Source organism: Podarcis gaigeae (genome assembly GCF_964106915.1).
Source record: "Podarcis gaigeae genome assembly, chromosome: 2".
Taxonomy (NCBI): domain Eukaryota; kingdom Metazoa; phylum Chordata; class Lepidosauria; order Squamata; family Lacertidae; genus Podarcis; species Podarcis gaigeae.
Window position 1 is genome coordinate 120,987,749 of NC_139679.1, and position 11,675 is coordinate 120,999,423.

At 47.6% G+C, this 11,675-nt stretch overlaps 1 protein-coding gene across 4 annotated transcripts in view; it reads left to right on the plus strand.

The window, feature by feature from the left end:
• The window catches only part of LOC310837436 (uncharacterized protein), a 103,154-nt gene extending 92,992 nt beyond the window's left edge, over positions 1-10,162 (plus strand). The window contains exons 1-6 of one of the 4 annotated variants that reach the window (XM_083724028.1): positions 1,328-1,459; positions 3,120-3,599; positions 5,624-5,747; positions 7,105-7,187; positions 7,422-7,548; positions 8,348-10,162. In XM_083724028.1, coding sequence (XP_083580154.1) covers positions 3,141-3,599; positions 5,624-5,747; positions 7,105-7,187; positions 7,422-7,548; positions 8,348-9,534 — 1,980 coding nt within the window. In that variant the 5' untranslated portion in view covers positions 1,328-1,459; positions 3,120-3,140 and the 3' untranslated portion in view covers positions 9,535-10,162. Of the gene's footprint in view, positions 1-1,327; positions 1,460-3,004; positions 3,600-5,623; positions 5,748-7,104; positions 7,188-7,421; positions 7,549-8,347 lie in introns of those variants that run through there. The other 3 variants (XM_083724027.1, XM_083724029.1, XM_083724030.1) reach the window with 3 other exon arrangements.
• The last annotated feature ends 1,513 nt before the right edge of the window (positions 10,163-11,675 follow it).

An 11,675-nucleotide genomic window follows, 5' to 3' on the forward strand; every position in this document is an offset into this window, starting at 1 on the left:
TGCTGTTTACCTTCCCGCCGGAGTGGTACCTATTTATCTACTTGCACTGGTGTGCTTTCGAACTGCTTGATGGGCAGGAACTGGGACAGAGCAACGGGAGCTCACTCCATCGCGGGGATTCGAACCACTGACCTTCTGATCAGCAAGCCCAAGAGAGTCAGTGGTTCAGACCACAGCGCCACCCACGTAGGGATGCATGTTGTCCGTTCTAGCTTTTGTTTCTGCTTCTGCTGCACTTTGGACTGCATTTTCCCGCAGTCTGGTGTGCTCTCCAGATAATATGGATTATGACTCCCTTTTCCCCCAAGGCAGGACAACAACCTCTTCAAAACCCTTTGTGCCCTTGCAGCTCCCACGGTCCTCTGGCGGAAGCCAAGGGTTGCCCCAGTCACTCTGGGTGGCTTCTAACATGTCTAAAAGCACAATAAAACAAAATAAAAAAATTCCTTCCAGTAGCACCTTAAAGACCAACTAAGTAGTGAGGTTGATGGACTTCCATTTCATGCGGCTCAATGTGGTGCCTTCCATAGTTCCAGTTACAGATAGGTAGCCGTGTTGTTCTGCCATAGTCAAAACAAAATAAAAAAATTCCCTCCAGTAGCACATTAAAGACCAACTAAGTTAGACTTTAAGACCAACTAACCTTAAAGACCAACTAACCTTAAAGACCACCTTAAAGACCAACTAACTTAGTTGGTCTTTAAGGTGCTACTGGAAGGAATTTTTTTATTTTGTTTTGACTATGGCAGACCAACACGGCTACCTATCTGTAACTAGCACAATAAAACATTATACATTTTTTTAAAAGCTTTGCCTTCAGATGTCTAGAAGGCATATGTACAGTTACTTGTCTCCTTGAGACAAGTTTTGACATACAGAATTTCACTTATTGTTTGGGTGTGTGTTTTTTCGGTTTTTTGCTGCAAAATCACTTTGAGATAAAAGAATGGAAAGGTTTTGTTGAATATTTACAGATAAATTGTAAACAGATAAAAACCTTAGCAGGATGAGTGTAATAACCTGCAGTTTCCTAAGAGTATATATTTACAGAAGATCATTAAATGAGGAAATTAAATGAACTTGGATATGCGGAAGATAATTAAGAAACAAATTTAGGGAACCGCAGAAGGAGGGAGGAGGAAGTCAAATTTTGAAATGTCGAATGGATGAAATGTATAAATTTGGAAAGTAGCCTTTTTTAAAAAAAAATACTTTTTTGGGAGAGGAAGCAATTCATAAATGAGAATAAACTGATTGCTCAAAGAGAGGGAGGGATCCAGCCTAAGGGTTAAGGGGAAGAGTGTCTGGGTTCCTAGAGAGCCCTGGAAGGAGGCTCTGGAAGGGTCACATCCTGCCCCGCCTCCTTCTAAAGATGCTTTGATTATTATTATTTTTGCAGGTCCCCCCCAGATGCTGCCCAGATGGTCTCCACCTCCTGCCCTCTCCATCCAGGGATCCGGTGAGTCCAAAGTGCATTTGGGGGGAGGGATGCACCGGGGCGTTGATGGAGGAGAAGCCCAAGGCAGGAAAAATTGGGAAGCGGGCATTGGAAGAAGAGCCAGAGAGGGCAATAGAGACAAAAGGCAGGCAGGTTGGAAATGGAAGAGCCTTAGCTGGGTTGGTTGAGCAGAAATCCCGGGGTTCAGCCCCCAACATCTCCAGGTAGGGTTGTCTGAAACTCTGGAGGGCAGCTGCTGCCAGTCCGTGTGGGCAATGCCAAGCTGGGTGGATCAGTGGTCTGCCTCCGATGCAGTGGCCAGGCTGCTCCGAATAAAGCATTTTCCTGTGTTCCTATTTAAGTGGAGGGGCTGTAGCACAGTGGTAAACTGCGGCGGTAAATCTTTTTAAAAATAAATAAATCTTTATTGAGAATTCAAAAAGCACATCATTATATGTGCACTGAACACGGTGAGACATAAAGAAAAGAGAGAAAAGAAGAAGAGAAACAGAAGGGAAAACAAAGGGGGGAGAGGGAAAACCCCAAAAACTGTATACTTTACAAAGTTATTTTTATACTTTACCAGATCTTGACCTATGACAGTATTTGTAAGAATGGATTCCAAATGTCATTGCATTTGCCCATGGCAAGTCTATGTTTGTATGCAAATGGTTCGTATGCTGCGAGTTTGTATAATTCTTCAATCCAATCGTAGAAGGAAGCCACATTTTTATTTTTCCAATTCATCAGTATAAGTCTTTTTGCTGTGGTCAGGGAAGGGAGAGTCCACTCATATTGTCCTTTCGTAAGGTTCCATTGTGCTGGGTATGTAATTCAAGAAGGTGTGTCCGCCCTTATATAGACATTTTAAATTGGCCGCCTTGGAGTCCAAAAGCACCCCAGACACATCGTACCTATATCACAGAAAGGGGTGTAGCACCAGAGAAAACTAAGTGCCTTATTTATCTCCTGTCATTGTTGTTCTGCTGTCTGGCAGGTTACCTGTTAATGCTTACTTGATTGGATACCCTGGGGAGCCTGGCCAGTCTTTTGTAATGACAAATACTTAGTTCCTGAGCCAGGTCACAGGCTCACCCTATTCATACACAGACATACCCTTAAGACAGGTTTTGTGAATGAAAAGACAATGGGAAGGCTTTTCCATTTTCCTTTGACCTTGCAGAGAAAACATTTGGTCAGTTTGGGAGCCAAAATGGTTCCAGGGCTGCATTCCTGTACTGCTTCAGATATGTAGTTTATATATTGATGTATGTGTTTGCTTGGTACATTTATGAACATTTATTATATATACAGTGGAACCTCTGGTTACGTACTTAATTCATTCCGCAGGTCCGTTCTTAACCTGAAACTGTTCTTAACCTGAAGCACCACTTTAGCTAATGGGGCCTCCCGCTGCCGCCGGAGCACGATTTCTGTTCTCATCCTGAAGCAAAGTTCTTAACCTGAGGTACTATTCCTGGGTTAGCGTAGTCTGTAACCTGAAGTGTATGTAACCCGAGGTACCACTGTATAAGACCTTAATTTATTTATTTCAGTTGTTTGCAGGAAGAAGCCTCATTCTCAGTGCTGACCGGCTGATGCTTTCTGACTGTTGTGCTGCAAAAAGTCTGGCCGATCTTTGCTCAATTTGTCCCCCTTCCCCCCTAATCTTTATGGTTAGGAGGAAGATGGTGACCGGTCGATGAGGCTTTTCGAGCCCTGCTGGGGGTCCGAGGAGAAGCGCAGCCTGAAGATGGAAGGGAGAGGCACGGATGCCCCCAAAACAGGAAGAACCCCCCAAAATGTCAAGACTGTGAGCAGCAGGGGGTTCTGGGAAAGGGTGGTGCAGAAGGACCGGGGCACCCACAGGCCACACGCTGAGTGTCAACGCTTCAGGGGGGTCGGCTACTGCGATGACCAGGGACCCAGAAAGGTTTGCAGCCGGCTCCACCATCTCTGCCATCAGTGGCTGAAGCCAGAGCGACACACCAAGGCTCAGATCCTGGATTTAGTGATCCTGGAGCAGCTCCTGGCTGTCCTCCCCCCGGAGATGGAGAACTGGGTCAGGGAATGTGGAGCAGAGACCAGTTCCCAGGCGGTGGCCCTGGCCGAAGGTTTCCTCTTGAGTCGGGCAGAGGAGAAGAAGCAGACAGAGCTGCAGGTGAGGGAGGGTTTTGTCCTGGTGCTTCCAAGGTGCTCGGAGCATCCAGTTTTAGTAAGGGGCAAGATTAGACACAAAGGAGTGTGGTGGAGTCTCCTTCTTTGGAGGTCTTTAAGCAGAGGCTTGACAGCCATATGTCAGGAGCGCTCTGATGGGGTTTCCTGCTTGGCAGGGGGTTGGACTCGATGGCCCTTGTGGTCTCTTCCAACTCTATGATTCATTTTCAAATCAAAATAAAAAATCAAGACACCTTGTGCTCTGCTCCGCTCCCCCTTTCTTCCTGCCCAGGGCAGCCTCTGCCCTCTGCCTACCCCTCAGAGCCATGAGAAAACCCCCTGTGTTACAACACGAAACAATCTGATCAGCAAAAGAAGAAGAAGAAGAAGAAGAAGAAGAAGAAGAGTTTGGATTTGATATCCCGCCTTTCACTCCCCTTCAGGAGTCTCAAAGCGGCTAACATTCTCCTTTCCCTTCCTCCCCCACAACAAACACTCTGTGAGGTGAGTGGGGCTGAGAGACTTCAGAGAAGTGTGACTAGCCCAAGGTCACCCAGCAGCTGCAGGTGGAGGAGCGGAGACGCGAACCCGGTTCCCCAGATTACGTGACTACCACTCTTAACCCCTACACCACACTGGCAACACGTGGGCTGATAATGGACAGTGGTACCTCGGGTTAAGTACTTAAGTAGCTAATGGGGCCTCCTGCTGCCGCCGCGCCACCAGAGCACGATTTCTGTTCTCATCCTGAAGCAAAGTTCTTAACCTGAAGCACTATTTCTGGGTTAGTGGAGTCTGTAACCTGAAGCGTATGTAACCCGAGGTACCACTGTATTGGCAATTCTGGGATAATGAACTGCTTCGACGATATTTCTTCAACAGCAAGTTAATAGTCCCCAATTGATAGTGTTTCATAAATATTGCCAATACAGTGGTACCTCGGGTTACAATAATAATAATAATAATAATAATAATATCTTTATTGTCATTGCCCCCTCTCGGGGACAACGAAAATTACTTGGCTGCTTCATCCACCCAGGTAGGGCACTCCACACAAAATCAGAACAACTATAAAAACACTAATTAAAACAATACAGTATAATACAGCAAGGAAGATTAGATGACTTTCAAAGTCCAGGCTTCCCATTCAGGGCCGAGATCGCTCTGGAGAAGAAGCTGTTCTTGAGACGGCTCGTTCTTGTCTTCATCGTCCTGTATCTCCGTCCCAACGGCAGGAGCTCGAAGAGACAGTGACCAGGATGCGATGGATCTTTTACTATGTCCAGTGCCTTCCTATGGCACCTTGTGGCATAAATCTGCTCTAAGGTGGAGAGTGGGCAGCCAACAATGCTCTCTGCTGCCTTCACAACTCTGCACAACCCCATCCTGTCCTGGGTAGTACAGCTTCCGTACCACACACATAAGCCATAAGTGAGCACGCTCTCAATGGCACAGTGATAGAAGGCAAGCAGCAGTTTCTGCGGAAGATGGTTTTTCCTTAGAATTCTCAAAAGGTACAGTCTCTGCTGCGCCTTCTTCACAAGCCCCCTTGTGTTGACACTCCAGGACAGATCCTCTTGTAATTCAATGCCCCAAAATCTGAACGTTGTTACCCTCTCCACACAGACCCCATCAATCAAAAGTGGCTGGACATTGCTCTTCTGTCTCCTGAAGTCCACCACAAGCTCCTTTGTCTTCCTTGTATGGATTTCATAATCCCGGGACTGTCCCTGTAAAATCAGGGCACTTGGAGGGTATGAGAAAGCACCCAAGGAGGGAGTGTGGCCTGGGGAGAAGGTTGGGAGGGGTGTGGTCTGGAGAGAATGTGGGGAGGGGCCTGGAGAGAATGTTGGGGGCGTGGCCTGGGGAGCATGTGGGGGTGGGGCGTGGCCTGGGGAGAAGGTTGGGGAGGGGGTGTGGCCTTTGGAAGAGTCTCACTGAGATTCACGGGATCCATGCCAGTTCCCTCACCCTTAGATTCTCCCTCACCCTTATCTTATGGGTTTCTCGCTGCTGTTTTACGCAAAGGGCCTGTTAGGAGAAGTCGCTGCTGAGGTCCCCAAGGCAGAGGAGACATTGCCAGAGGATGCCACGCAGAGGCTGTTGTTCAGGTGGATCGTGCAGGAAGGCGATGGAGGGACCGCCATGCCAGGTGAGGGCGAGAGCAGATATTTTGCCACTTGGCCTCCCTCTGCTGGCTGGGCTCCAAATCCCCCCAGGGCTGGCTTTACGTTGCCCTGCAGCACTACGTGAGAGATGCTTTTCTCCAGACTCTCCCCTAAGAAATGTGTTACTGGCTAGGAAAGCACCGAGAAGCGGTGGTGGAGGATTCAAATTCTGCCAGGAAGCCCATCTCCATGACAGGCTTTGCCAACCTGGGGCTCTCTGGATGTAGTTGGACAACTCCCATCATCTGTGTTGCTGTAAGGAGTAGAATCATAAAAGCCAGCCCTTAGAGCCCGAGATCCCTTTGCCCACTCCCACCCCCCAAAAAAATATTTGAGGGGGCTAGGCCCCCCTCAAGTTGCCAGACATTGGCGTTCAAATGGTGTGTGATCTCTGCTTCTTGTGATTGATTATGAGGGGCAGAGCTTACCTTCCTCCTCCCCAGTATTTTATTAAAGTTGGCACACCTGAGTGGAATTTGCATGCTTCATCCTAGTGGAAACTTAAAAAGGAGTTGCACTGTAAATCTGCTTCAACAGCCAGTGGCATAGCTAGCTGCTTGGGTGCCCGGAACAGCATCCTGTAGCCGGGGGTGAGGAGAGCTATCCACAGGGGTGGGGTAAGCCAAAGAAGGGCACGCTGCGTGGAGCCTCTCTGCAGCCTCCCCCTCAGCTGTAGGGCGGCTGAGGCGGTGGGCAGACGCAAGCCCCACGCTGCTCAAAAAAGCAGCACGGAACTTGCAGGCTGTCTGCCCCCTGCCACCCCTTCAGGAAAGATGCGTGGCTCAGGCACGCTGCAGGCCTTGCGGTGTGGTACCCAGTACTGCCTACCTCACCTAGCTACCAGTGGCGTAGGAAGGGGGGTGCGGTGGGTGCAGGAGTTATTTTTTCCAAAAAAAAGTGTTGTGAGCCCAATTTTTATTTCTTTATTTTAAAAACACATATTTTTGCCATTTTGTCACCCGCCTCAGTGATGACACCTGAGGTGGCCCACACCCAAACGCACCCCCCCTTCCTTCGTCACTGTCCACAGCAGTGTAATCTGTCAAAACCAAATTGTGCCCAAGAAACAAAAAGTGTCAGCCAGCTAGTCCTGGGGATTATCTAATGCTTATTTCCCCTAAACTGATTTTTGAATTTATTGTTATTCATGTTTTTATACTGTATCTTATGTTGCTTTTATAATTAAGTGTTTTAAATTTGTTGTTAGCTGCCCTGAGCCCGGTTTTGAACCGGGAAGGGCAGGGTATAAATAATAAATTATTATTATTATTATTGTTTTGCAAGTTGCTGAGATGCATAAACGGTTACCAAGGATTTAAACCACATTTGTGTGAATTGCAGGTGGTGGAATGTTGCCGGGAACAGCTACGGAACCGTCTCCACTCCGTGGTGGATCAGAAGCGGCCTCTTTGCAGCTGGATCCGGTAAAGAACCGATCGCTAGACAGATCAAATCGACTGGCTCCATCCCCTCCCCCTCCCCTGCAGGCTGAAGAGAATCTGCCTCTTCCCCTTTGCTTGTGTCAAAGCGCCACATGGGGGAAATCCTCTGTAGGCCCCTCCGTGGAGGTGGGATGACAGAATCATAGAGTCGGAAGAGATCATCTAGCACAACCCCCGGAGGAGGAGCTGTTTTTTATTGTCTCCTTTCCCTTCCAGGTTCCGGTGACGTTTGAGGAGGTGGCTGTGTATTTCACGGAGGAGGAGTGGGCCCTGCTGGATCCGGGCCAAAGAGCCCTGCAATGGGAAGTCATGGTGGAGAATTATGGGAATCTGGCCTTTCTGGGTAAGGCTCCTTCTTTCCCTTTGGTTGATAAAGTCAGTTTCGAAAGCCTTGGTAGATAGATAGCATCCTTGGACGCAACCCTAGGTCCTTTGCGAACCTGCCAGGAGAAATCCCATCGCGGAGCACTTTTGTGTATGGAACGGTTGGAGAATCTGAAGCCCGGGGGCCAAATCTGGTCCTCCAAGCCTCTCTATGTGGCCCCCTCTTTCTCTAGGCCACGAGGCCTTCTCCCACAAAACACCTGAGCCCTCCCCTTCCCTCGCTGCCCCTCGCTTTGTCCTTTGGTGCTAAAAGCAGGCCCCCTTTTCTTCTTTGAAAAGTACATTCAACTGGAAGAGGAAGTCAGAAGAACGACGCTCTGCCCCACTTCCTTTCGGAAATCTATGTGCTTTTCAAGGCTCAGGTCAATTTCATTGGATCCGAGTTTTACCACATCCTTTGGGAAGGTGAAACAAGTGCACCCACACTTTCTTGGTTTCTCCCTCTCCTGGGGGAGGTGGGAGAAAAGTGGCCGGAGGGATTGGAGCCCAGAACACGCATTCAGAAATCCAAATGGGCCTCAAAAGATTGGCAGATAATTGGGTTTGGCTCCTAGTTTGATGATCCATTCCGCCATCAGGAGAAATGCACGTTTCAGTTTTTTCCTCGCACAATTCGAAGTGTTGGTGCTGACCTTTAAAGCCCTGGGAAACTCAGCCACATAGGCGGGGTATAAATAAATTATTATTATTATTATTATTATTATTATTATTATTATTATTATTATTATTACCTTACCAGTGTTCTCCCTCTAATCCAGCAGATGACGCCTGGGCGAGCCGGAACAAGGAAAAGCCTCATGGAGCATCCTTTAAAAGGGCCCGATGTACAGAGGGTGAGGTACATAGGAGGACAACGGAGAGCAAAGCAAAAGAGATAAAGAGCAACAAATCTGCTTTTGAAGGGACATTTTACCCTGAAATAAGAATTCAAGGGGAAATGAGCCGTGCGAAAACATCATTTCTGGAGGCTGACTTTGACGAGGCAGAAACCCAAGAAGAAAGGAGTGAAGGCAAGAAAAAGATTGAGTGTGAGGTGTGTGGGAAAAGCATTAGTAAATCGCACCTTAACGAACACAAACGAACCCACACAGGGGAGAAACCGTTTCAGTGCTCGGAGTGCGGGAAGAGCTTCAGTCGGCGGGAACACCTTACTTCTCATCAGAGAACCCACACAGAGGAGAAGCCTTACACGTGCTTGCAGTGTGGGAAAAATTTCAAACACAGGAAAAACATGACATCCCATCAAATTATACACAGTAGGGGGCTAACCTGCAACTCCTCTGAGTGTGGAAATTGCCTCAGTCCCAGCCTTACTTTGCAGCCTCATGCTCTGGAGAAACCATTTAGATGTTCAGAGTGTGGCAAGAGCTTCAGTCGGAGCACAGACCTGAGGTCACATCAGAGAATCCACACAGGGGAGAAACCGTACTCGTGTTCACTGTGTGGAAAGAGCTTCACCCACAGCCGAAGCCTGAGCTCCCATAAAGTCACACACACAGAGGAAAGACCGTTCGAGTGCTTGGAGTGTGGCAAGAGCTTCAGTCGGAACACCAGCCTTACTATTCATCAGAGAATCCACACAGGGGAGAAACCGTATACGTGTTCCCTGTGCGGGAAGAGTTTCAGTCACCGAAGAAGCCATGCTATTCACCTAAAAGTGCATGCAGGGGAGAAACCTTTTACATGCTCAGACTGTGGGAAAAGCTTCATCGGGATTTCGTACCTCAAGACACATCAGAGAATCCACACTGGGGAGAAACCGTACACGTGCCCTGTGTGTGGGAAGAGCTTCCGGTGGAGCACACACTTCAAAGAGCACAAAAAAATCCACGTGGAGGAGACTCTGGCGAATCCTAGAAATGCCTGGATTGTGGAAAAAACTCCCAAGAGAGCACAGATGATCTTGTCAGGGGATTCACTCCCAGGAGAAAGGAGATATACATAGACTAGTGCTTTTCTGCCCAACTAAACTATACTGTCTGACAGATAATTCACAACGGGAGAAAGAGTGGGGAGTGAGAAAATAGATACTCAAACTGTGGCAGAAACTCCATCACCGCGCACGCTATAGAGAGAACGTGAGCAAGAAATATAAGATACAGTGGTACCTAGGTTGTTGACTGCTTCGGAAGCCAAATGTTTTGGTTTTTGAATGCCGAAAACCCGGAAGTGAATGCTTCCGTTTTTAAAAGCGCCTCAGATGCCAATACTTAGTATTCTATTAGCTAATCTTTTGGGGTCCTATCTGTACACCCCAAAGGGACAAGCTTTGCTTGTTAACCTGAGACACTCTCTGCAGGGGGACTCTATACCTCTTCTCTGTCACGCTGATCTGTGCTGGATGTTTATGACGTACCGTACTTTCATTCCTTTTTTCCTTCTCCTTTAGCTTGGCAGACATTTACCATTTTTTTAAAAAAAAAAAACTGGGTTGTCTGTCCGCTCTGATTCTTTTGTGTCCTTCATTTAAGTGAGTAATATTAAGTGTTGTGTTGTTCTCTGTCTCTTTCCTGTTGTTTGCATTGTTCTGTTATAGTTTTGTTGGTTGTATCAATAAAGCCATTTTAAATAGATTTCATGTCATCACTGGTGACCCAAATGAATGACATTCTTATTCTTATATCCTGTTTTTTCTTGGACTGGAACTCAAGGCGGCCTACACACATTAAAACAACACAGATAAAATACAGAATGTTCAAAGCATATACAATAGTTAAAAAGGAATTCAATAGAACTGAAACAACATAAAACTTCCACGCATGACCATGGGGGAATGCTAGGGCTGGGAGTCCAGCCATATATTTGAAGGACTGAGAAGTTTTGTGCTAAAAGCAGAGGAAGGGAGGATCTGGCCCTTATTCATACAACCATAGAATAGTCATCTTCTTTGGCAATCCCTCGTAGCTGAGTAAGATTGTCTTCCATGAACACGGTATTAACAGTGAGTCCGTAAGTGACTGTGGAGGCCAATTCTGGATCCACACGTCCTTCCACAGTGGGGACATAGGTTTCTGGGTGCTGATCACAGTGTGGATTTGCCAAACGTGCCTTCCTCTTAGCTCAGGGGTCTGCAACCTTTAAGACAAAAAGAGCCACTTGGACCCATTTCTGAAGGGGAAAAAAAAACTGGGAGCCACAAAACTAACACACACACCGCCCCCATGTGACGTCTCAGCCAGTACAGCGCCCGCCACAGTAGGGAGTGTCGGGGCGCACAATGCGCCTCCTCCCTTCGCTAGTATCTGCCCCGGAGCCGCAGCAAAGGTGTAAAAGAGCCACATGCGGCTCCGGAGCCGCAGGTTGCAGACCCCTGTCTTAGCTTGTTTCTCCCTTTCGTCCTGAGTTTGAGCGTCTTCAAAGCCCATGACACCTTTGCTAAAGGCTGTTCTCCAATTGGAGCACTCGCAGGCCAGTGTTTCCCAGTTGTCGGTGTTTATACTACATTTTTTTAGATTTGCCTTGAGAGGGTCTTTGAACCTCTTTTGTTGACCACCAGCATGACACTTTCCATCTTTCCATTTTTAAGTTTGGAATTGAGTAGTTGCTTTGGAAGATGATAATCAGACATCCGCGCAACATGACCAGTTCAACAAAGTGCTTCGACACGGGTGCACTGGCATTATTTCGCCTGTCTTCCCAAGTGGTATGTAAAAAAATTTTGGAAACACAGTTGATGAAATCTTTCAAGGAGCTGGAGATTGCAAGTAGTCCATGTTTCACAAGTGTACCGTAAAGTTGGTAGTACAATAGTAAACAAGCATGCAAATGTCCCAGTCCTCAAACCCTCTGCATTTTAATCGGGAGAAAGCTGCACTGGCAGAGCTAGAGTTGGAAGGGATCCCTGAGGGTCATCTAGTCCAACCCCCTGCAATGCAGAAATCTCAGCTCAAGCATCCCTGACAGGTGGCCACCCGACCTCTGCTTAAAAACCTCCAAGGAAGGAGAGTCATTCGCTCCCCTTTCAGTGAACCAGAAAGAAAGCAAGAAAGAAGAGAGCGCAACTTCATCGCTCTTGCAACCAAAGGGTTACAGCGAGTGAGTCCCGGTTTCTAGAGGGGCTTGCCGGAAGGGGCGCGCCGACGAGGG